At 43.4% G+C, this 25,004-nt stretch overlaps 1 protein-coding gene across 43 annotated transcripts in view; it reads right to left on the minus strand.

The window, feature by feature from the left end:
- Nucleotides 1-355: 355 nt before the first annotated feature.
- Nucleotides 356-25,004, minus strand: part of LOC117751967 (receptor-type tyrosine-protein phosphatase delta) — a 209,584-nt gene continuing 184,935 nt past the window's right edge. For 24 of the 43 annotated variants that reach the window (XM_034569066.1, XM_034569059.1, XM_034569051.1 and 21 more), the window contains 14 exons: nt 24,876-24,988; nt 22,631-22,672; nt 21,944-22,041; nt 18,998-19,121; nt 15,741-15,916; nt 13,965-14,084; nt 13,684-13,838; nt 7,978-8,263; nt 6,936-7,114; nt 6,257-6,383; nt 5,921-6,046; nt 4,615-4,769; nt 4,240-4,375; nt 356-3,879 (listed from right to left, as the gene is read on the minus strand). In XM_034569066.1, coding sequence (XP_034424957.1) covers nt 3,811-3,879; nt 4,240-4,375; nt 4,615-4,769; nt 5,921-6,046; nt 6,257-6,383; nt 6,936-7,114; nt 7,978-8,263; nt 13,684-13,838; nt 13,965-14,084; nt 15,741-15,916; nt 18,998-19,121; nt 21,944-22,041; nt 22,631-22,672; nt 24,876-24,988 — 1,906 coding nt within the window. In that variant the 3' untranslated portion in view covers nt 356-3,810. The remainder of the gene's footprint in view (nt 3,880-4,239; nt 4,376-4,614; nt 4,770-5,920; nt 6,047-6,256; nt 6,384-6,935; nt 7,115-7,977; nt 8,264-13,683; nt 13,839-13,964; nt 14,085-15,740; nt 15,917-18,997; nt 19,122-21,943; nt 22,042-22,630; nt 22,673-24,875; nt 24,989-25,004) is intronic. The other 19 variants (XM_034569081.1, XM_034569075.1, XM_034569072.1 and 16 more) reach the window with 2 other exon arrangements.

Genomic DNA, 25,004 nt, shown 5'->3' on the forward strand with positions numbered 1-25,004 from the left:
TAAGAGTAGTAGTGTGACTGCATGTGGTAAAGCTGAGCTGTGGGTTTTGGTTTTGAGTCACAGCCCCTCACAACCTTGTCGCTGAGAACACAACACGGCTTTTCGAAAAACATCGCACTTCATCCGTCAAAGGTTTTTCCTGATGATTCATTGTAGCCGACATCAGTGACAGAAAAAAAACAGAGCAATGGAAATCTATTTAAATGCGGCGAGGCTCAATTCACCCCCCCCCGCCCCCCTTTCTCGAGAGCGCTGTGGATAATGTGTTGGACCTAGACCAGTAGGGGGTAAAATAGCTTCATCAGTCTTTTCCAGTCAAAGTGAGGTGGAGGGAAACAAGTGAAACGCCGATGCATAACACTGACATTTTTTAATAGAATTCATTTATAACAAATGGAACTTGTGTCAGCAAAGAACTGATTTTTCATACACTTCTTTCTCCACCAATGTAACCTAAGTAAGAAAATAAAAAGCACTCCTTTCATTCAGAAAAAGAAACATTTTACGCTTACAACTAATCAGAGGTAATTGTATGATCTTTTTAACAAGCCATTTTTTTTTTTTCTTTTTTTTCTTTACAATTTCAGTATTTAATTTTTCAGTCTATGCATCCAGACGAGAGATAGATAGAGAGAGAGCAGAGAACACAACGTTTATTTCTGTTAATGACACTCCAAGCTTGGATGGCGAAGCCACAAGAACAGATGGTTGTGGGACAGATTCTTCTGAAATCATCTGCTGGAGTAACCATGGCATCAGAATGGATGCTCTTTTTCGCCACAAACTTTTATTATTATTATTATTTTTTTTGTCTTTTTCAAGAGTTTGATACCTTTTTTGTGTTATTTACATACACACAAAGTGAACGTTTAAGGAGACTTTTTTTTATAGATGGGTTCAAGTAATATATTATTGGGTTTCAGAATCAATAGGGCGGTGCATAGTACAAAGATAGAGAAAGTGCAAATCTTCCTACCAGGCCAGCTTTGGCCGTTCTGCAATGTTTCACCATGCATACGAAAAGAAAAAAGGAAAAAAAAACTGAGATGAGAGAAATAAACATGTTCCGAGACGTGAACGTAATGTAACATTAGTCGCCGTGAGGTTAAATAATAGTACGTTTATATGGCAAAATCAGGACAAAAAAATTATCGGTTAAGCAGTCGACAGAAATAACGCAGCTGCTTGAGTTAACAAGGGAAAGAAAGCACCTGGAATGCACATCCACAAAGCCATCAAAGAGGTTACAGAGAAGTTAACATGGAGACGGAAACAAACCTAAAACCCTTCGTCTCTGACTGTTTAACAAAAAAAAAAGGACACGACACCTCGGATTGTCAGGATAACAGAACCGATACTTTGCAGTTTGTATTTCTCTATAAATGCTCTTTGTAGTGACACACACACACATGAAAGTCTACAATTCAAACCTAAGGCATGACGAAGAAACCCTTCAGTGATGACCTGTGCATTAGGCATTCTTTTGTGTAACTTCTACATATGCTGAACGACTTTAGTGTTGTAGAATGTGATCCTCGCCACAACAGGTAGAAAGCTCATTAATTTGAAGCAGGGCCTTGACACGCGCGTACTGACGGACTTCATCCTGTTCAGGTCTGAGACCACTTTTCTGTCATCTCGCCCCCAGCTGCATGTTAGAACATTTGAATAACATGTAGCTATTGTGTGTTCTTGACTGTTTTTCTGTCGAGGTCAGCGATATATATATATATGTATATATATAAACTCTTTTATTCTAATTCACACAGCCACAATAAGGCCACTGAAAATGAAAAATATGAGCTTTGAAATGTTCTTATTTGCATATATAATCTCATCGTGTGACAAATGAATACTAAAGGTAAATAAACTATACAGTTTACATTTACACTAAATGCCTAGATTAGTCAAAGGATACATTTAACATGTTAAATGAAACATTATAAAAACAGGCATAAATATAAGGCACTCTAAATGCAAAATGAAAAACCAAAAATGTCGTTACGGTCGAATGCTTTGAAAGAACCACGAGAAAAGTGACGTCTTTGTACTTTGCCCTATTGTGTGGTGCGAGCGGCCGCGTGACACCTCTGCCTCTTAATTACAGACCGCGTGTGAGAGTTTGAAAAGTTGCACCAGCGATGCTTTGACTGGCACCGGACATTCCCGCTCCCGGACTTTCACTTTGCAGGGGGCGGCGGTGGCGGCGGGGGGGTGGGTGGGTGGGGAGGAGGACAACAATGTCATGGGTGAAAAACATATCCACATAAAAACCCCTATCTAAAAAACACACAAATTTATTGCACAAGAAAAGATGCACTGAATCAGAATACAATTTTGTCCTACTGATGTGCATTCCAGTGAAAAAATCTCTTCATTTCCCCCTTAGCACTCTATTTGAATCTTTCATAGACTTTCCATATTTCATATACTTTTTTTTTTAACTCTATCAATATATTTAGAATGTTATATTTATAATGTTATACATATCTCACATATATTTGGCAATCTGTAGCATATATCTATATATATATTCTTATCCAATTCATCAGGCTCTCTCTTATCATCATTCTAACATGGAAGAACTAAGATAATCGGTAGCAGCAAACTTCATACTTTGCTCATCCCTGTTGATTCCACAAAGCCCCAGTTTATCTTATGGGAGTAATTTAGTCACCATGTCATGTGATCGTGGACAATGAAAAAAAAAAAAGCAAACAGAAAAAATCCAGGACCAAAAAATAACTCTGGAACAAAGTTATATTTTGGTGGCGTGAATTCCGTTCTGTGCACTCAGTGCAACAAAATGAGGGGTAGAAGAAAAACAAAAGAACATAGAAAGCAAAAACAAAATAAAAAAAAGATTCTCTGCAAAATAGCACATACGTCAGAACAGTTCTACGGCTTAAAAAAAAAAGAAAATCCGAACGTTTTAACGTAAATACATTTTATCACCTTTTTCCCCCCAAGCGATAACTTTGTGTAAAAAAAAAAAAGGAAATTCACACAGTTCCAAAAAAAAAAAGCACATCAGCTGTATAATAAAGTACTAAAAAACTAAATCAATAATTTTCATTTATTTCATAGATCATTCGATGTCCCCCCCCCCCCACACTCTTCCAGAATTTAGACGATGAACATTGTGACAGGAGAAGGAGTATTAATTCATTATTACTTTTAAGTGTGTCCTGCTGTTGTGGACCAAGCATTGTCTTCTTTTTCGATGGGTTGTCTTTGTGTGTACTTGATTGTGAAACAGATTTTTTTTTCTTTACAATGTGCATCGAGTTTTATCCCCCCCCCCCCAACCACCGCAATTCTGTGTGCCTCCAGTGCCTCTCGTATCGGTTCATAATCACTGATGCATTTCTGACGATGTCATTATTGTTCATATACTTTTTTTGTTGTGTTGGTTTCATTCAGTTTTTATGAGCTCCCCCCCCCCCCCCCCACCCCACCGCCGTCCCAAAAATATGAATCCTTGAAGCAAAAGAAAGGAAAAAAAAACAAAAAAGGTAATTCCGTATGAAGCTTCATCAGTCAGGATTCCCTCACTTTGTCTCAAGGTGAGGTCTTTCGTGGGGGTTTTGGGGGGGGGGGGAAATACTTGGTCCTCCAGGAATCATCTTTTTCATTTTTTGACGAGTCATGTCGCACATCCAACACGTAATGAGTTGTTAGCAAGGAGTTAAGGAGTACTTTCTCAAGCAGGAATTTATGGCTCAGAAGAGAGGCTCGCTGGGTTTTTTTCGTTCCAAAGGGCCCTCTGCTTTTTTATTTTTTATTTTTTTCTTCCGATAACTGGGTCTTTTACGTTGCATAGTGATCAAAGCTTCCCAGGTACTCCAAGCCAGCTCTGTAGCAGAACTGGTATTGATCCTGAAAACCGAAAAAAAAAAAAAAGGGAGAAGTCTTTAATACGCAGTCTGCACAATCTTGATTCTGGATCTCATCATTCTGGTGCTTTAATCATGACTTTTACAAAAGATACTCGAGCCACATGAATCTTCTTAGCAGCCTCTTTCATTGATCCAAGGCAGTATTTTACTTTGAAGTAGCAAATTAGTTATTTTAAGCACTTTAGTACAAAAACAAAGAAAGAATAAGTAGTACCCAGGTGTTATGAAACAGTTAGTCTGGATTGTCTTCGCTTTTAAATTAGTCACGAACCAAATGAATCATAGCTCTTAACAGATGCTTTGCAAGTGTAGTAGAAAAGGGAGAAAGAACTTGTCTCACCTCTGTCTGCACCATCGCTGGTCTCTGTGTCCGCAACATTTTCACTGTCTGAAAAATATCTACTACGCCCTCGTATCTCATTCTTTCCAAGACGATGCTGAGGGTGATGAAAACTCCGGTTCTGCCAACACCCGCGCTGCGCAAGAGACATGCACGACACAGCAAGGTCAACGTTGAGGCCAGAGAAACATACTCGGCTACTTCACTTACTTAAAATAGCCTGTTCAATGCAAAAACTTTAAATCAGTGAGTAAATGTGATGCATGACGTCTGTTGTAATCTATGTTTCTTATGCTGGGGAGAGAAACATTTTAAACATTTCATTTAATACAAAATGTGTGCAGCTGATGCGGTCACGCCAGTTTGATCACTCACCTACAGTGGACCGAAATAGGCCCATCTTGGCCGAACTGCTCTTTTGTTTTATGTACTTGGCCGATGAAATCGATGAAGCCCTCTCCTGATTTTGGCACTCCTTGTTCAGGCCAGTCCGTGAACTGAAACTGCCTTACCGTCCGTGACTGTCCGTCCTGACCAAAGACAGAAAATACAAATTCTTGCGTCACTCAAAAACACGGAAAATATGCGTCACGGATGAAGTGAAACTCGGAAGCTATTAACTCGCAGACAGCCGCCACACGGCAGTTAATTGCACGAACATCTATCAAATGAGGATTCACACCATTGTGGTTTTTATAACACCAGACTGCATTCTTGAAATCTGGTGCCGAGCTTAAAGCATTAGTGAAAATCTTTTGATATTAGAGATGCCTGTCATTTTACCTGAATATATTTAACACAAACGCTAAAGATGCTATTTGCTTTGATGTGCTCCCCTCGACAGGGTGCTTGGAGAATCGACTTTGAGGGTGTGCATTACTTAAGTGATATTGTATCCCCTTGATAAGGAAAGCAATCCCATTGACGAGACAGTGTAACATGCACTACAAAGGGAGCCTGCGCTATTTATCTATGTAAGCCTTTGATGGAATTAAGAACTCTCTGGCAGCTCCCTGCTGCCGGCGTCACGTTTGTTTTTTCACATCGACATGTGTCACAAGTTCTACAAATATATACTTATGCTGATGTTACACTTAAGGCCATAGCTCGGTGTAAACAAATATTTGATACAAAGCCAAAATTGTCATCGACTGCTGCAGCTAAATCGAGTGAAAAAGTGTTTCCCATCATGGGGAGGTGTCAATATATATTAAAAATGTGATTATATAATCAGAATTTAATGAAATATGTACATTAATATGTGTTCGTGAAATGAATGTAGTACTAACACAGTAGTATGCCTTGCAATCTCTCTGCCTGGGCCACAGCCCTGAATGCTCTGCATGACGGAGTAGAGTCACACAACGTCACTTTCATCGATTTTAAAAGGAACTGAGCAAAGAAGGAATGTGCAAATAATTCGACAACACTAATGGCAGAGTTCACAAACCAACTCGGGTGCAGAGAGAGAGATTTTCGGTTTGAGCGATCTTAAAAACCCACGTTCAGAAACGTTAAAAATTGTGGAACCTTGCTATGAAGTTGTTTGTAAGCTGCTGTTAGCAAATAGTCAATATTTTAAAATAATATAATACACATTATACGCAAAACAAAGGAAAGTCTAATCAAATGTAAAATTGTTGTATATTTGTTTTCCAATTTTAACACCGCCACTGCTTACCCTGGCATCAGTCACTTTGAACTCTCTCAGGATGTACTGGGGCATGTTGTACTCGGCCATGGGGTCCACCACAAAGTACTGGTATCTGGCCGACCTTTCCGCTGGCCAGTACTGGTGGCATTTTTCCTGCGGGGAGTGGAAAAAAATGGAATACGACGATGAGCCAAAACATTCTCTTCACACACACTCTTCATTGTGTTCATTCCCAGAAATGTTGTCATTGTCTAGTCATGACTGAATGAACGTGTGGTGTTTCACACAAGGCTTGTTTGGTAACGTTTGCCTCTGTGTTCTGTCGCCCGACAAAGGAGGAGAGAAAAAAAAGCGTTTGCGTACCCTGCCCATTTCTCGAAGCTTGGTTAGCATTACGACGATAGTGGAGTTGTGTTCCCAGAGCATTCTCCAGAAGTCCTCTGTGGTCTCTGCCAATGGTCCTTGCGTGGCAATGTAGGCTTTCTGTTGCCTGTGGGGAAGCATCCATCACAAGAGCAGAAAGTGTGATGACGCAGCACGGAGGTACAGATGAAATACAATGTCACATTAACCATGTTTGCAATGAAAGAAATCCACTGACGTGAAATCAATAACATGAATATCCAGTGTTATATATTGTTTATCTGATATAGATAGATGGATAGATAGATAAATAAATAGATGGATGGATGGATGGATACTTTATTGATCCCGAGGGAAATCCACTAGCACACAATACAAATATATTAAGTAAAATGTGATTGAAAGACACAAGTAACCAAGGCAAAGTATTGAAGCCCAACATAAATAAAGATGGAAAGATAAATAGCTGTATAACTTATTCAAAGTTGTACATTAGACTAACAGCCTGGAAAATGATGGTGCAGCAGATCTGTGTATTTAAAAAAAGAGTGAAAACCGTGCAAGAGTAAAACTTAAAATACAAAAACTAGAGATATAAAATCAAATAAAGATCAACATATAGGCAGTAATGGTTATTGCGTTGATGTCCAATGGGTGTCAAGAGTATCGGAGCACTTACCTGTACCCATCAATGAAACTGGCATTGATGTAGTCGGAGCCCTCAACTCCTCGGATGGGCTGAAGACACACCCGCGTGGACTCGTATGGCATTATGTTGACAAGGCGGTTCTTGAACTTGTTGCACGGGAGGTTGGCACTGATGAATCGTGACGTGTGGGCTTTAGTGTTGGCTAAACGCTGCATGGGAGGGAGAGAAAGAGGAAGTGACTCCGAGTGTTCCGGTGCCAGGGAAGGAGACTGACTGCCTGATGCTAAAGATAGATTGTACACGATAAAGATCTGAAGAATACAAGGTGTAATAAGCTGTGCATAGCGTGCGATGGGATCTACACTCTTAACAGCTCACGGTGCACCGTGGATAATTGCTATTTCGCGTAACCATACAGTATGGAAATGGTATCAAAGTGATTACTATCACAGCTTGCCCCCCCCCCCCCAAAAAAAAGAAGAAGCATGTTGGGATGAAAAGACAGGGAAATGGATACCCCAGTGAGCCAGGAGTGGACAGAAGTGCCGTTTTAATCTAACCTGCTTATCATCTCTTCATGGAATCAACATCTATCACGGAGCAAGAAAGAAGGCGCGTGACGAGAAAGGCAATGCCGTGCGCACAGCAGCGCCACAGCCTGCGGAGGGCCGGACAGGGCTCTGCTGTGCCTCTCATTGTAAATGCAGAATATATTGCTCAAGTCCCTCTGGAAACTGTTCTGCGGTGGGGGGGAAACCTGTGTTTGGCGTTTTCATGTAAGCCGAGAGCCCCGTTGCTCAAGGAGAGGGGGAAAACAGAAAGGGGGAATTCACCCTATGTTGCGTTATACAAGTGACTCAACTAAAGGGAATAAGGCGGAAACCACAGGCCCCATGCTGTCTAGTGGGGCCTAATGGGAAGTGGAAACGAGTTCAGGAGCTGCACCAATGTGTGACATCAGGGGCCTGTGTGTGACTTGAGCCACAGGATGCCAGCTTCTCATGGACAGTTACACATTTACATCGGGTGTTCGCTGCTGTCGGGAATTTAAAGTCGGAACAGATTTTTGTACCTTGAACTCAAGTTCCATGCCGGTGACATTCTCCCCGCCCTCTATCTGCGTCAGTTTCTGGATGTACGCGTAGAGGTTTCTGGCGGGCACTTCCGTGGTGCCGCAGTTGACGGCCTCCTGGAGCGCGTCGTGTATGAAGACGTACTGGTCCTCTGTCTGCACCATGTAGTTGCGCTGGGCACGCATTAGCGTTACGTGTCCATAGATGTCCACGGTCTTCTCGTGCTTGATACGCTCCATCATGGCATCAATCACGATGAAGCAACCCGTGCGTCCCACCCCAGCGCTGTAATCAAAAACAAGATCAAGTTAGTTTATTTGTTGTAGCAACACAAACGGTTATTGAACTGCATTGATATGGCGCTTTTCTTGTCTTACAGCACTTTACTCAAGTCAAATTCTCCCATTCAACTTTTCTATCACACATCATTCACTTACTACTGGTACAGCCATTAGGGGCAATTTGGGGTTGAGCGTTCTGCCCGAGGACACATGCAGACTGGATTAGCCGACCACAGAGAGGGGATCAAACCACCGACCGTCTGGTTTGTGGACAACCCATTCCACCACCTAAGCCAAAGCCGACAGCCCAGTGGATGGAAAGGTGTCTTTTCTCCAAAAAAATTCCAGGGCTTTTCTAATTTCTCATAGTGATGAGGCAGAATGGTAAACGCTCCTTGCCAAGTTTGCCGCCATAGGATGGGCCATTTGGCCTGGGGTGTAATTAAATCTGAAGTGGCTCTGTGTGGAGAAGAGGGCTTGGCAGTCACAGCGTTCAGCCGGCTCACTGCTGGCTTTGCAATCTCGTCTCTCCCCCCTCTGGACCCCACCTGTGCTCTCCAAGCCATCAGGACTAATCACTTACGCAACGGCAACATTTAACCTTTATCTCATTGTTTCCCGAAAAGTGCCACTGCAACAAATGCGGACACAGTCGCAATTTTGAGAGTACGAGTTTTTTTTCAAGGGCTTTGTTAACTTCTGAGAAGTGAAGCCGACTTCAATTAACGCCATTATATCAGCGCTGCGTGCCTAAATGACATGAGAGCTTTAGAAGAGGCTCTGAAAGGCAGGTCCCCTTCATTAGGATTCACGTCGGCACATTTTTACATTAGTGAGAAAAATGCACAAGTGAAAAAAGCACTCTGACAAAGAGGGGAGGTGTTTTACTGTTTCTCTTTGACCTCTCCTTGCAGGCCAGCTTGAGACATGCTGTATGAATGTAACCCTCCTTCGCAGACTGCTGACAATTCAAAAATGCTGCACATTACACGTTTTAATAGCACGAGCCTCGGCACAGATGTTTTCCGATGACAATTTATTAACCGGGGGGCGACAGGGCGGCGTTAAATCTTTGTCCGTTAACTCTCCTCCCGCAAAACAAGACTACTCCTTGCACCCGGCACTCCAAAGTAAATAGGTTATTCAATCCATTAAGCTGACATGCCTACGAGGTGTGAGCCATGCTTTCGTGCCTTCCTCCTTCTGATGAAGCATTTGTTTTTCATTTGCACCGAGGCGGGGGGAAAAGAAGTTGAGAAGGGAAAACTCAAGAGGGAGTGAAGTTAGTCCCTCGGGGCCAAGTCTGGTTAATGTGCCATGCTGCACTGGAACTGTGCTGCAGATGGAATAAAGACACGTACGGGAGCCATTGGCTTTAACAAATGATTTGATGATCATGTTCAAAATGGCTGACACTGGCTGAATGAAGCTCGGCTCTTTTTTGTTATTCTTTTCTGGAAGCAGCTCCTCACAGCTCCGGGTTCAATTACAAAATGTGCATGTGAGTGAAAGAGGGAATCGGGCTGCAAAGAAATGCGAAATTGTCCCGGGGACGTTTGAAAGAATGAATCACTTCCAGGTCTGAGAACACCTCAGCCCCTGGGCGGGGATGCAGAGAGTAGAAGAGATTTCTCCCTTTACCCCAGCTGCTTTCAATCTGAAAACATTTTATGGTACAGACCTGAACGTGGGAGAGTGATGACCTGTGAGAGAGTAAGTGACAGGGTGACAGCGCTGAGCTAGAGAGACGGAGACAGAGGAAGATGAGGAATGGGGGGGAGAGGTGAGGAGAAGGAAGGTCGAATTGTGCAGAGAGAGATGCGGCGAGGTGTCTGGAAATTGTGGGTTTCCGAAAGAGTGAGATGCACGAGCGTGTATTGACCAGAATTTTTTCCTAAATGCGGGACCGGGAAAATGGTAGAAACGTGTCATATTCCTTTATCGACATGTGATGTGTGTGTGTGGTGGTGCAGAAAGCCGCCGGTGCATTTGGCAGTTGAAGGGGAGCAGGCGGACTGACTGCACTAATGACCTGACACTGCCTTTTCAGCCAGTCAAGACCAGCTGCTTTGGACATCGGCACACATTAAGTGTCAGACTAATATGCTTTCCAGGAGTTTGGGGAATAGGGGGGGTAAAAGTGCAGCGTAAAAAATACAGCTGCAACGAGTCCCGCGAAGATAAAGCACGAGCAGCAGTGAAAGCAATTACATATGTATTGTTACCAAAATCGCTTGCTGTCAGCCAACCCTGTCACCGTTTCCCCACTCTGCTTATTGAGCACAGACATGACCTCAAACTCGCCAGGATCACTCGCGGAGCCAATAGTCTCTTTGCGTGCGTGAGTACGTCTCGAAATGTTGAAAGTAAATCAAAACAGCGTGAGGAGGAGGAGGAGGAGGTTTGGTTTTGAAACGGGCTTTTTTTTGCATTCGCACGCCGAGTGAACTCTGCAGCTTCAGCCAGTTTTCCTTCACAAAGCATTCAACGGTGTCGAATGGTGACAGAGAGGTGGGGCTTAAAATGCAAATTAACAGGCGTCGTTCGGTTGGGCTAATATATTTTCCCGGCTAAGAGAAAACGTGATGGATGCATTTTTCTATGTGGGCGCTCTAATCAAGGCACATGTTAATGAGGAGATGTTGCATCGATGATGTCGAACAATACAAGGCGGGCATGTGTGCATAATTTACTGAAGTTGGCAAATACACACTCGCACATATGTACAGTGCAAAGGAAATGACAACGTGTATAAAACACGCGCCAGAGTTGTGATTTAGATTATAACAATTTTAAGTTACAGCCGGGGACACTGACATTGCAATGACCTTTTTTTCCCTCATATCTGTCATCACACGGTTGTAGATTTCAGAATTTATTATGAAACTCCAGTATTTTGATGTAGTTTAAGTCACTTGTGTAGTTTCTAGATACGTATCTGATTTTTCTCATTTTACTGTGGAAAAAATGAAATAAGACATCTCTATCTAAAGATCTGGATGTCCCATTTTAGTCAGGAGACAATAAAAAAAAATATGATAAATCAACACATTTGTAATTAGTGGCTTTCTCTTTTAATTCTGACCAGTTAAAAGTAACATTAAGCCCATAAGCCACCACAGAAAACAAAACACATCCAGAGCTCTTGATTGCTTATTTCTATGTCTTTATGGTCTTTACATAAGACGTGTAGATATGTGGTAAGCAAATTTGGTGCATCAACTAATTAATCAATCTCTCCAGAGACTGGGCCGTGATTTTAATTATATTTCTTTTCCTTTTAGCTTTTGTTTAGGCCTTTCTGCATGTGCGTAAACAGCTCGAGCGAAGTAAAAACAAAAAAAAAGAATGTAGATTTCTTCCATACAAAATATATTTATCTCCAAAATATCTGCTCGTCATTTAACATTCACAACATTATTTCGCTAAAGGAAGTGCATTTAAAAAACGATGGCGCTATTTAAAAATCGTGGTCCGACATGAAGAGAGGAAAAATGCCTCTTTGAGGATTTGCAGCTTGGAAGCGACGCTATCTGATAGCGAGCCAGAGGAATTAAAACCTCCCATCTGCAGAGTGACATTAATTCCTGCATTCTGCTTCATTGTAAAAGTCGGGATTTTCAATTTGAAGCCATTCGGCAACTAGCTCTAATTAACTTCAGCATGTGGTAATTCTAATTCTCCAGTAATCCCCCCCCCCCCTTTCCCTTTCCCTTTTTTGTCACTTTCTAACACAAGTTTGTATCTGTTACACTCGCTATCACTGTTTCTTCATTTCTGCTGTCTTTTTTTCTTCCGCCCTTTCAGTCACTTGCTTTTCTCTGTGCCGAGTCTCTGAAGCCGTCCTGACTTGTGAGGAGCCAGAAGTCTGCCTCATATCTGTGTGCCTTCTCTGTGGGGAGGCTGGCCGCTTATGTCGCGGAGGGAAGCGGGGTTGGCATGAAAGTGAAAGTTGTGTGTTTCAGATGCGGTAGCCCGAAGGGATAAACCTTGGACTTGTGGGGCCTCTGATGTGTGACACGTTAGCCGATGAAGCGGGGAGGACGGCGACGGGTCTGCATGTGTTTATGTGTCAGCGTGTGAAAGGAGATGTTTAAGGTTTTTTCGCCGAGGGCGGTGACACTGGCGCTCGTTGAGCTGTGATGTTGAAAACACCTTCAGATTTATGGGGCCTTTTGTGAAGTGAGCTGATAGTGAGCTGAATTGTTCGGGCGACAGTGGACGATAGTTTACTTCCTATCAAATTCAGGGTATGTGGGCGTGTGGCAATCTTTTTAATACACACTAATGATCCACAATTTGAATTGTGCACACACACTGACTCAGCTCGCTCTCTTCCTCTCTCTCCCTATCCCAGACGTCTGTAAAAACAACAGAACTTTTAAACTTCAACGTATGGCGAGCCGGAGGAGATGGCGTTGCGCGCTCGGTTTGGCTCGATTCTGTTGGCAGTGTGCTGCGCGAATGATAAGGACACAGAGAGGAGCAGTAAATTACTGACAGACCCGGTAAAAACTGTAAAAAATATATTTTTTACAGCCCAAACATGTATGAGAAGACCCAAAATGAACACCGTAAGCGGACTGGGTGTCTGCCCCGGGCTTGGTGGCAGTGTGGCCCGGGCAGTGGAGCTGTCCGTGGTCCCTGGGTCCGTGCCCCGGCTCTGTGGAGCAGTCATATGCACTCCTGTAACTTTCACCAGCCCCAAAAACATTTGCGGTGATGCCAGTAATGAGCTCAAAGCAGCGGTAGGCATCACATGACCACAGCCCTACTTCAAAGTACAGTTTTCACCCATTCACACACAGCATCTATGTGCAGCATACACATAAATCACTCATACACGACCGGCACAGCCATTAACCTGGGGTTCCGTATCTCCGTGGAATCGGGAGACGGGGATCGAAACCGCTAACCGAAGACAATTTTTTTCACATCGCATGAAAACATATTGCATCAAAACCAAAATAGGTCATTAAAATCTGAGTTAAACTTTGGCACCAGCTCCTCATCCACCATGCAGCTGGCCCACGTTGAATTGTTTCTCGAATCCGTCACACATTAAAAAGACCGTATGATGGAGGCGTGATGTAATTCGGCCGATCAGCAGCTTGGACAGAGTGTAAATGTGATTAAATGCCACATACTCCATTATTTGTTTGAAAGTTTAAACACACACACAAAAAAAAACAGTTGACCGCCCACTGTTATATCAAATACTCTCTTAATACACTTACCTCTGATTCATATCTAATCTCATCCCAGAATTCTTCATTATCCCACAGATGACTCAGACATCAACCTCTAAATAGCCCGGAATATATTCTGCTTTTCATATGTATTCATATATTCATTACAGCAAATGTAGAGAAAAAAAAATCAATTTCATGCTTCAGGATGTTTTCACGGAACCGCGTTTCTTACCTGCAGTGTACCACCATGGGCCCCGCATCTGGAGGATTGCAGGCTTTCACCCGTCTCAGGAAGGCCAGGAATGGGGTGGGGTGCTCCGGTACCCCGTGGTCTGGCCAGGCTGTGAACTGGAACTGCCTCACCTCTCTCTTCTCACTGGAGCCGTTCTGAATGTGGACACGGGGAGGGGAAGGTTAGTGACCAAGTGCCAAGTCTCTCCCCCCCGAACTAGCCGACAGTTATGCCGTTGCCCGTGTGGCTTCGGAGGATAACCGCGTTCAAACGCCGCTTACTTTAAAAAGTGCAAATGTCCTGACACAGTACGTCGCCAGCTCTACTGTGTCTAACAGGGACACTTGGATGAGGCCGTAGGTTTCCGTCGCTCTTGTGGGCCAGTACTGGTCACATTTCACCTGTAATAGACAGAAACATCCCATCAAACAAGGGCCAGTTGGAATATACGAGTTCTCTATCCCCTGTAGTTCCAACAAATTAGCCCGGATGCATTTCTGTATCTTTTTAAAACCTCTTTACATTGTACAAATAATCTTTTAACTTCCAGTGCTCACGATCCAAATATAGTCAAATAATGGTGAAATGAATGCACAAATCCTCCTCATTGCTGCCGACTGATTTCATAATCAATGAAATGGCCTGAGATATTTGTACGAAGCCGACAAGCGCAATCAATTGCCCTGACACATTATACAATTACAAAGGTAACCACAGTTTCCAATCATATTACCGCCTCAGCTTTATTGCTACTCGCGTGCGCGGCTTTGTTTCCCATTGAGCGACCAATAAAACACGGTCCCATTATAGCATTGCTGCTTCGCCGACAAAGGGAAGTACTGTTGGTGTTGGAGGGCAAATAAGTGTTTCAGTTCGATTGTTATTCTTTATATTGTCGTAAGAACTGATGGGGTTAAAGCAGATTGTTTAACACTGCTCAACCGGACACTAGTGTACTACTGTGTGTACTATTCTGTATATTTGTACACTAATTTACTTTCCATAGTAACAGTTAAAAACCTGATGCAAGGAGCAAACAAGTGATTTGGACACCAGAAGTAATTACAGTAATAACTATCGGATAAATCGGAAAACGCTGTAGATGATGTCTCGCATGAAGCCTTTAGGGCAGAGCCAAGAATCTCCTCTATCACAAAGCATCTTACGGAGAGAAACGGTCACCCGACGGCGTGGACCCCCGTTTTTTAATTGAGGCCGCGTTCATTTTATAGTTCCTGTAAAATTGTACTACAGCCAGAGGAGCTTATTTGCTTTGCATATTGTATGGATATACGGAGTGAAAGCCCGTTCCCTGAATTGAGTCAGCACTCCAGTTAACACTGTGCCAAGCTCTTAGAAAAAGGCATACAAGTGTGAAGGTCAGTAGCTTATGACGCCTATGAAAGCTTTCATGTGCTCAGTGAAACGGTTTTAAGATGTGCCGGGGAGGGAGGAAGTGTCTTTTGACCATGCAAACCGTAAAAAAAACGAGTAGTGAATGCAGGCGACTGGACAAGGTAGCTTTTGAGATTCTTTCAGTCTATCTTTTGTCGTTGACGGTAGTGCTCTGCTCTCAGGGATGCTTGGCTAATGAAGTAAGTCACGATTCTGTCTCGACTGTGCGGCTCGGTGTGTGATAGTGTGCGGTTATAAAGAGAGGATTGGGAATTTAAGTGGGGAGCAGAGAGCAACCTGGCTCCTCCTGGAGAATAAATATGAAGAGGAGGAGGAGTACAACATGCTGCACAGTTTAAATGGAAAATAGGAGATAAGGAGGGACAGGGATGTCAAACAGATTGTGTGACTGATAAAGGTTGAGAGGAGTTGGGCGACTGCATTGCAAAAAATTTCAATGTCAAACGAGGAATGGAAAAACTATTAAATTGGCCTAAAAACTGCATTTTTGAAAGAAATAGCTCGACTTTGCTCTCATGACCAAAACATTCATGAATCAATTCCTTCTGAGTTGAGCCCTGTCTTTTCAGTTGAATACAACTCATTTAATTTAGTGCAGTGCACCACGGAATAACACGCCTCTCTGTATATCACTCTCTTACCCTGGACCTCTCCTCCAGTTTGGTCATCATTACGATGATGGCACTCCGCTGCTCCCAGATCATCCTCCAGAAGTCCCCGAATGTCTCCGGCAGAGACCCCTGGGTGGCGATGTAGGCATTCTGCTTCCTGTAGCCATCGATGTAGTTGGCATTGATGTAGTCACTTCCTGGAATCCCTAAGAAGAAGAGAAACGTTAATTGTTACGGTTAAAAAAAAACATTATACATGAGATTTCAGTGTCTTAAATAAAATGGTTAATAGTGGCATTTGTTGCTTCCTAACTCAGTCCCTACTCTTGATTTTTCCTTTTTCAGTAACATCAGATTCCGCTCCGCATGCGGATCAGATAAAACCATTTCTGTTTCCTGTCAGCGGAGCCACGTTTTCGCCCCGGTACGAAATCGAAAAAAAGCAGCACAAAGCAGTCGAGTTGGGCACCAGAGTTCCAGTCCACAAGGATTTGTATTATGCTATCAACAACACATTTAAATCCACCGTTTTTGTGTCCCTCTCCCGTATCTGCAAGTGACTTACAGATAAAAGCTCGGCCTGCTCAAGTCTATCACCTCACACGGAGAAAAACAAACCAACAAAAAAAGCTAGCAAAACAATCCCCCCCCCCCCCCCCCCCCCTCTCTCCCCCCCCTCCTCTTCCCCCCCCTCCTCTTCCCCGCTCACTCCTCTTTCCCTTTGCGTATATTAAATGAAAGGCGCAGCAGCCTTTTCGAATCCAGGGGAAAGAGACAGAGCTGACAGCTAGTCAATGCTTTAGGACTGGCAGTTTAGGGGCTCCGTGCACACATGGTCGACCAAGATAAGTCTCATCTGCATGGACGCCACGTCCCAGAGAATCCCCTCAATCCAACTGCTCCCCCCCCCCCCTCCCCTCCCCTCTTCCCCACACTGCCTTTTACTCGCAGGTAACTTATTCAGCATAAAAAAAAGCAAAGGAAATGGAATGTGAACACATTCAAAAACCCACCCACATCATTTTATTTTCCTGTGCTCTTCCCCCACCCGCTCTTTTTTCGCAGTTGAAGATGTCCACACAGCCAGGCGGCTGTGCATTTCCATGATGGACAAGGGATAAATACAATTAAACCCAGTGTGTTTTCAAATTGAAAAGGGAAAGCAAAAAGAGACATTACTGTGGTTTAATGAGAACGAGGCAAGTTGTATTTGCAAGTGGCTTTTTGCCTTTTTATGCTTTCTGTCACTCAGGATTTGTATAAATTCTTCCATTTTCTCCGTCAGTACGCTCATCAAGAAATAAACATGGCTACATTGTTTTTCCGTACACAGTCGTCACCCTGAAAAGCAAAGGACTCTCAAAGGAATTACAGAAAGAATTCAGGATGCAATATTGTAGTTGTGATCACGCTGAGTAGTAGTTGTAGCGGCGCAAGCGTTCGCACATCCATTTACATTTGCAAGCAGATGATCACACACATTTGTCACGTTCCTTCACTGTCTCCCTCCCGAGCAGATTAATAAAGTTGTCACATTAGATCTTGATTAGGTTTCTTTAAAATAAAGTGACCTCTTTGTTAAACAGGGTGTAAGTGACTCAAGCACAGCTCTTGTCATTGAATAGGATCAGACTTGTAAATTTGGATTGTAATTGAACTTGTGACAGCCTCCGCGCTAAATATAGAACAATGGAGCAAACGAGTCACTTTAATCTTCCAAAAATAACACGGAATTCATTGAGTTTGATGGGGAACATGGAATTCGCGGCAAACAATGCTGACAAAAAACGAATACATACTAATTGATATTACAAAGTGAACACTTTAGCCACATGAAGGGTAGACCAACTTTGCAGGATTAACTTTAGATACCAGTTTAATCCCGCTAAGCCCGTGTTTTGTGTGGTCAGGCAACTTGGCACGAGGTTCCTTGTCAGTCGTCTTAAGTGGAGCAAACGCAGCGATATCGCAACCATTAAAGTCCGCGGATGTTCCTCCGGCATCAGAGCGCCCCCGTATCCCGAAGATCCTGCTGATCCGTCCCCCCACATCAATAAAATTCCGAAAGTAGCCTCCTTCAAATTCTGATGTCAAATCCCAAATCCCTTTTTATTCAAAGAACTCAATCAAAGTAAACAATGGACGCATTGCTTGCCAAAAGGCTTTGTTTAAGCTCAGAAGGAGAAGAGGAAGTCCCTCATGTCCCCTTGGCTGAGAACTACTCACTTGCTGCGGCACAAAGGCTCCAATGTGGTTGTGCAGATGTGTGTATGCGCCCCGGCTGATGGCGTTCCGTCAACACTCGAGCCGTGTGTTGTTTCCCAGAGACTTCAAAAACAGGGCTCTCTAAGTCCAACTATCTGTTTTTTTGTCACACCAGCCATATGCGAGACTCCGTTTATTTTCCCCGTGCCCTCCGTGGGAGCGGCTCAACGCGAATGGTTAATTAGTAGCTGTTTGTGTATGTGCCATTGTGTTGCTGTGTAATTGCGTTAATTTAATAAACTGGTGGAGGAGCCAGTACTTAACTGGCCATTTCAAAAAAAGGTTGTTAATTCCTTAGAAGCTGCGGGCAACACATCCTGAATGCACCAAAGACTCTAAGAGGACGAGTCAGGTTCAGGATGAGTTTATGTGAAATTCTGAAAATACAAACGTGTATCTAAGTGTACGGTCGGGCCCTGATGTCCTCGGACAGCAACCATATCTTAAATATGTCTTATTCATATGATGCTATTATCAACGCCTTTGTCAATTATGCCAGTTTGGGCTTTTCTTTGCTTTTCTATCTTTATTTGTAAATTTTTACAGATTTTTGAACAAATACACACCCAGTAATATCTAGAGCAAATAATAATACGCTACCCTGGGTTCTGTATTCCTTGTGTGCTCGCTACTCTGGTTTCAATGAATACATTTGCTCAAGTAACAAACCGTGGCTTTATACAAACTGTAAGCACATGGTATTAAAAAAAGATTCACCGAACATGAAGTTAAAGAAATGGAAGCTGCTAAAACTTATTTCCATCTCCCACTGTAGGCGACTGGTTTATCTGATTGCTTGCCTCGGCATTTATAAAGGGGAATTGTCATATATTTCTCAAGTCTTTCTTTCCGAGCACCTCAGGCACGAAAGAAAAGTCGTAATCTGACATGCTTGTGTAGGCATATAATTTAGAAGTGCATTGTGGTTGTGCTCCTGAGGTCTTGGGAGATACGGCTGCACTGTGCTCTCTGTGGGATCGATGCAGCAGTTGGGAGGGAAGGTGTGCAGCTGGGTGGCATACCGTCGATAGCGGAGAGCAGGACTCGGGAATGGTCGTACGCGATCACGTTGGCATATCGGTTCTTTGGTTTGTTCACCTCCAGGTTGGAGTGCTCCCACGTGAACTGCTGACCGGGGTCGATGGACTGCAAGGCAAGAAAAAGTGTTGTTATGACACAAACACAGTGGAATAGACGAATGCTTCACAGCCAAGGTTCATCTCAACCGTCTTCGAGGGAGTCGGGTCTTGAAAGTGAAACATCTAATGATTCAAGTCTTCTTTTGCCGCACAATCTAGTTTTACAGGTATTTGCACTGATCGCACTTCTGCTAGAGAGTGCACGCTAAGAATACAAATTCTATGTTAATGCAATGCATAATATTGATTTTTAGTGCTACCGTTAAACCCCCTCATGTGTACAAAACAGTGATGAAGAAAGGTTGTGAAATATTGACAAAAATGGCTTTGTCTCTGGCCCTTCTACTTAGATTATTACCTTGCATCAAGGTTAAATAATGTAAAGTTAAAGACCTTTTCAGAGCTTAATGTGTTGAGAATGTGAGAAGAATACAATCACATAGAATCACATAATCATCCTTGGCTTAGACGCAGTTTTTCCAATATCATGCTTTTTAATGCTCCATTTTTTTTAAAGGAAATTGTTTATCGTCAATGCAATCACATATTTCATATAACATCCATATAAAAAATCAAGAAATTACTCTACTTCAGGCTAAATACTCAGATGCAATTAAATAATCAAAGGGGTCCACTTTCTACTTAATACTGAGGCTCTTAAAATCCTTGTTATCATGAGATATGTCATGTTGTTGAAATGGAAGTCAAAAGGAAATCATAATAATTGCTTGACCTCTGAGCTTCTCTGAAGTTCGCTCTTTTAATCATCAAATCCTAAACTTTAGGTTTTTGAGGGATGAACGATGTAAACTGTGTTTTTTTGCCTCGTGAATAACTGGTGCATATAAATGATTGGATTTACAAAAAAGATACATCTGAATGGGTCGCGGAGGAAAAGCCCGCGATCCATCAGCTTTGCACATTTGATTAGTAGAACTTTATGGCAAATACTAGAATACCACACTTGAGACTAGTTTAACAGAATCCGCTCCCCGAGTCCTCTCTCGGCCTTGTAAAGCAGAGATCGTTAACAGCCCCTCATCACCAATAAATGAGCTATAAAATATAATGTCACAAAGGGACAATGTAAAAACATGAAAGAAATAATTCCATTTCATATTGTCGGGGAAACATTATGCTTGCGTTTTAAATGACGTTAGGATACTTTAATGTTTTTAATCTCTATACTTAAAGTAGAAGAAACCAAAGTGCAATTAACCGACACATTAGGACTCATCTGGATATGGAAATTATCTTATATGAACAAGAAATGCATGGAAATTAGCTTCATGTTTTGCTTTCAGACCGTTTTACTGATGGCAAACTTTAGACCACCACGACAGCCGTGGCAGAGGAAGACATTGTTTATCTGCAGAAATTACCTGAAGCAGCAATAAGGAGGGAGGGCAGGCCCACTAGCAGAGGCCTGGTATTTTATCAAAATCTGTTGAAACAGAGGGCTGCAACATTGCCCGTAATCAAAATCGTCATTTTTATTGTGCTTGCAAAATTGCTTTCCACTGCTCTCGAATGAGCAAGATGAAATTGGAAGTCAGTGTATTTAAGCTGCAATAATGATGGGGCCGGCTTGGCAGGCAGCCATGTGGTGACCTCATAGATTCTGGAGCCGTTGCCGGGGCCCGCGGAGAGGAACGGGCAAAGAAAGGGGGGACTGTTCCCATGCATGTCCCACAATGCCACAGAAAGGACCTCTTGTTTGCAAAAGGTGTTTCAGGCTCCGCACGTTAATATTTGTCTCTTTCGCCATCAGACTTTTAGATTTGCGGGGCTATTTACACGATGCATATCTATCACATTTTCAAATTCCCTGCGGCGCCCCTACTTCGCAGAGTGAGACTTCAGCTAAAGTGTAGATATAAATGATCCGGTCGTGTCGGTAATCCGTAGCCTTTGAAACATCCAGGTCTCGGAGTGCATGAGTCACATCCCTCAACTTAGCAGTAAAGCGTGAGGGTTCTCAAGGATAAACACGCTGAATGTGTGTCTGTATATAGTGCACTGCTCGTGTGTTGTTGACTTTATCCCACACCCTCACACTGCAAGGTGTACGGTTGCCTCTGGGTACCGATCACAGACTTTTAGTGCGATTAGTCAAGGTTATATTGCACATGCTAAAAATGTAACAGCGCAGGTAACATTAACAGGAATGATACAATTTGCAGAAGTGATGGAATTAGACACATTGAGCATTTTACAAACCTCCAAAATGATCACAGCTGATAAATATAGATTCTTGTTTTTAAATAGTAAACATGGCCTTATTCAGAAATGCTATCTTTGTGTAGGTTTGGATGTAACTCTGCCATTTTTACTTGGTTTAGTCACACGCTCATTAGTGTTGCTAATGACATTAATGAAGTTCTGTCGTCCTTATGACTGTTTCTGTAAGTCATGTCAGCAAGCTAGCAGGAAGTGGACTATAGCCATTATTAACGTTATTAATTAAACCTGTTTACTTCCTGCTGTGACACGTCAAATCATACTGGCTAAATTTAAATCTGTGATCTATTCCGATGACGATATTTCCTCCATGAATATAGCTCCTAATCCCCCGACTGGGCGCCCGTCCACCAAAGCCAGTTGTCACATTGTTGTCATGATTGAACTGCTGTGCGGTTGGCATGGGTGTGCATTGGTAGGATTAAGCCCTCCAGGAAAATATCGTTAAATGCAAGACTGTGGTGTTTGCCCACCACACCGAACAGCGACAGCGATTTAAAATCGGCGTTCGTGTGAGCACCTGGGGCTTGATCGTGTATATGACTGTACGGGTGTTGCCGTCTTCACGCCACGACGCTTCATGCTCACCTCATATTCCTGTGAAAACTTGAGGTTGTCGTTGGCTTTCAGGCGCTCCTGATGATCTGCCAGGTCCATGACAGGGATCGGAGGGTGGCTTGCCATGCCTGTCAATAAGATGGACTGAGGGTCAGTCACGAGCCTTGTAAGAGGCCATTACCCAAGCACAAGCCAACAGGGAATCATTAGATAAGCAGCAAATGTGTGTTTAACAGGGGGGGTGGGGGGGGGAGGGTGGGAGAGTGGGTATTGTTAGGCTAGGTTGTTCACTCAAAGCAGTGGCCATGCTCATAAAGAGTATATGGACACAGAAGCCAATGGGAGTCATCGAGCACACTTTCCCCCCACTGGGACTCTCCCTACTGGGAGAGAAGGAGGTTATTGGCACAGAAAGCTGGTGTTTGGTTAGCATGGCAGGAAGACGGAAAAAAAACATCCCCAAAGAAACAAAACGAAAAGACATTCCAAATGTTAGGCCAGATGACGCCTGCTTTGAGTGATGAGATGTTTTCAGGCTGTCATTTCAAACTCCTCCTCCTCCTCCTGTGATGACGTAGCATTACACCAGATGGATTAGATGAGGATGGGAAAACAAGACTAGGATGGAAAAGAAGGGAATTAAAGCTAAAAAAAAAAGAATTAAAGAATAAAAGAAAAACCCAAATCATGTCAAATGCATAATCGAGACCAACTAACTTGACAAATGGAGGTTACTGGGGTGACTGGGCGCACCTGAACCTGCGGAGGAAACGGCGGTGTGATCAAATTTATTACAGACCTCAGAGCAACAGGATGACTGTATTCAAATGTGGAAATTGAAACGTGACGAGATGAAGCTGAATGATTGTGCGCTCTCTAAACCGGGACATTTATTAGTAACACACACATGATCATGCTTGAAGCTTGACAAAAGCCACCAAGCTTAATTCATAGACACGAGAAAGCAAACTATAAAAATTCCAGCCGCACAAACCAAAGTCGAGCACCTATAGGATATTATTTGACATTCGTTATAGCTTGAGGGTGCTGCCGTGGTGATATACTACTTGCATAGTCTGCATCATAGTGTCTCAGCCTGCAGTTCACTTGACTTTGACGACGTAAACTTGACATTTGATACTTAACAATGTCAAGTTTAACAAAGTCAGGTAAAGCGACATGTTATTTATTGGAACTACACACATTGATAGATCAACTACATTTTTTTAAAATCCAATGTAATTGTATGATGTAGCATTTAATTAAGTCAGTTTCATAAGATCTTGTTAATGTAGCATGTAGTAATAATTCCATCTCTCGTCTTTTTCCCCATTTATTCAACCTAGTTTTGTGTGACCGGTTCAAATAACTAAATTAAGTCAATATGATGTTTCATTTCTTTGAGTGTAGATGAGGGAAAAGATCCAAAAGTGCAAAAGATGCCTTTCCGTGCACGTTGTTGGAAATCGAGCCCACGGCTAAAGATCTGCGACTCAAGAATTCAGGTGCCATTTCGACACACCAGTCGGTCGATGGTCTCCCTCTCCGACAATGAGGTGCTGTTTCATTTTGGATGCACACACACAAGTGGGCATTAGCTAATGGAAGCCGTTCGTCACTCTCCCTCCCACTCTCGCATCTCTATCTGGAAAAGACTGCAAAGGGTGTCGCTATCCCAGCCCACTACTCAAAATCCATTTCCACCACGGGGGGACAATGAAAGGACCATTTCCAACACGCCGTCGCATCAAGCATCCTTAAGATGAGAATGTCCATTGAGGGGTAAAGAGGTGGAAGGAAGGGCAGAGGGAGAGAGAGAGAGAGAGAGAGAGAGAGAGGTGGTCTAAATGTAGAAGTGCTTCAGGACTTGAGAAGGAAGTGGTCACGTGGCGGTGAGGAAAAAAACATGTTTGGTTCTTTTTCGTTCCACGCAGATAGCCGAGCTCTCAGGAAGGCTGTTGGGGGAACAAAATGATGGCTTGAGAGGCGAGTGCAATAGTGGGAGGATGGTTGAGATCACTCTGAGCCAAAAGGAAAAATACCCCTCTGCCAGGATGAAACAGCCAGTAATGGTCCTAACATCACTGAAGAGCTTTCATAAATATGCATAATCTTTTTTTTTTTTTTTTTCAAACATGAGCCTGCGGAGATAATTCATCCTCCTTTCATACGAGCTGACCTGAAAAATATGGCTTTGATTTTTACAACATTATTGGCAGTCCCCGAACACCTGTCCAAAAGCAGCCGGTGCCAGAGAAACTCAAACTGCAGTTAAGTGCGTCGGGGCGGGAGCAAGAGATGCTCACCACCCTTTCCAGGTGATAAATGGACTGTGGCTCCCCGGTCGAGGAACGGGAACGAGCCGAGGCGTGACCACTGACCACCACTCACCTCAGCACTAAAGGTCAGAGCGAGTAAACACCAGCGTTTTTCAGCCCGTCTCCATTTTTTTTTTTTACGGCCGCCCCCCATCGACTCGCCAAACAAAACAAAGCACATGAGCCACGACGCGTTCTGTGTTTCCCTCACCTGCCGCAGTGCTGCAGCGCGGGACGTCCGGCAGCAGGACGCTACTCTGACAAGCATGACAAGTCTGGATGACCTGGATAACCCAGGTGCAGGGGGAGATGACAGGTGTCGTGAAACTGTCAGGCTTGCATTTCTGCCTCTTCATTTTTTTTCCACTGATAAGGGCCTCCGGGGAGGACACTGTCAGTTTTGACCCTCCGTGCCTTCTCTAAGCACCTGTCCGCCGTCTGCAAATTGCTCGCTTGTATCCCGCCAATCTCACTGCAAAGATGACGGGGACCCTACGAGGACGTTATTGTATTAAGTGTCCGCAGCGGACAAGGGATGCTATGTGGCTAAATGTGAAAACAAACCCTTAAAAGCAGGCAGTCAGTAGCATCGCCAACCGTCTCCGTACCACAGACGTCACCGGCTTCAGTTTGAATATACTCACCGGGTGTTTGGAAGTTGAGACGCCGCAGCTCCACGGGATCAGTGGGATGATGCAGCGGCATTTCCTTGCTGTTGGGGAGGCTTCCTTTCCTAGCTTCCGATTCTGCTCTTTTTCTGCAGGATAAACAGC

This window comes from Hippoglossus hippoglossus, chromosome 18 (assembly GCF_009819705.1).
Source record: "Hippoglossus hippoglossus isolate fHipHip1 chromosome 18, fHipHip1.pri, whole genome shotgun sequence".
Classification (NCBI taxonomy): domain Eukaryota; kingdom Metazoa; phylum Chordata; class Actinopteri; order Pleuronectiformes; family Pleuronectidae; genus Hippoglossus; species Hippoglossus hippoglossus.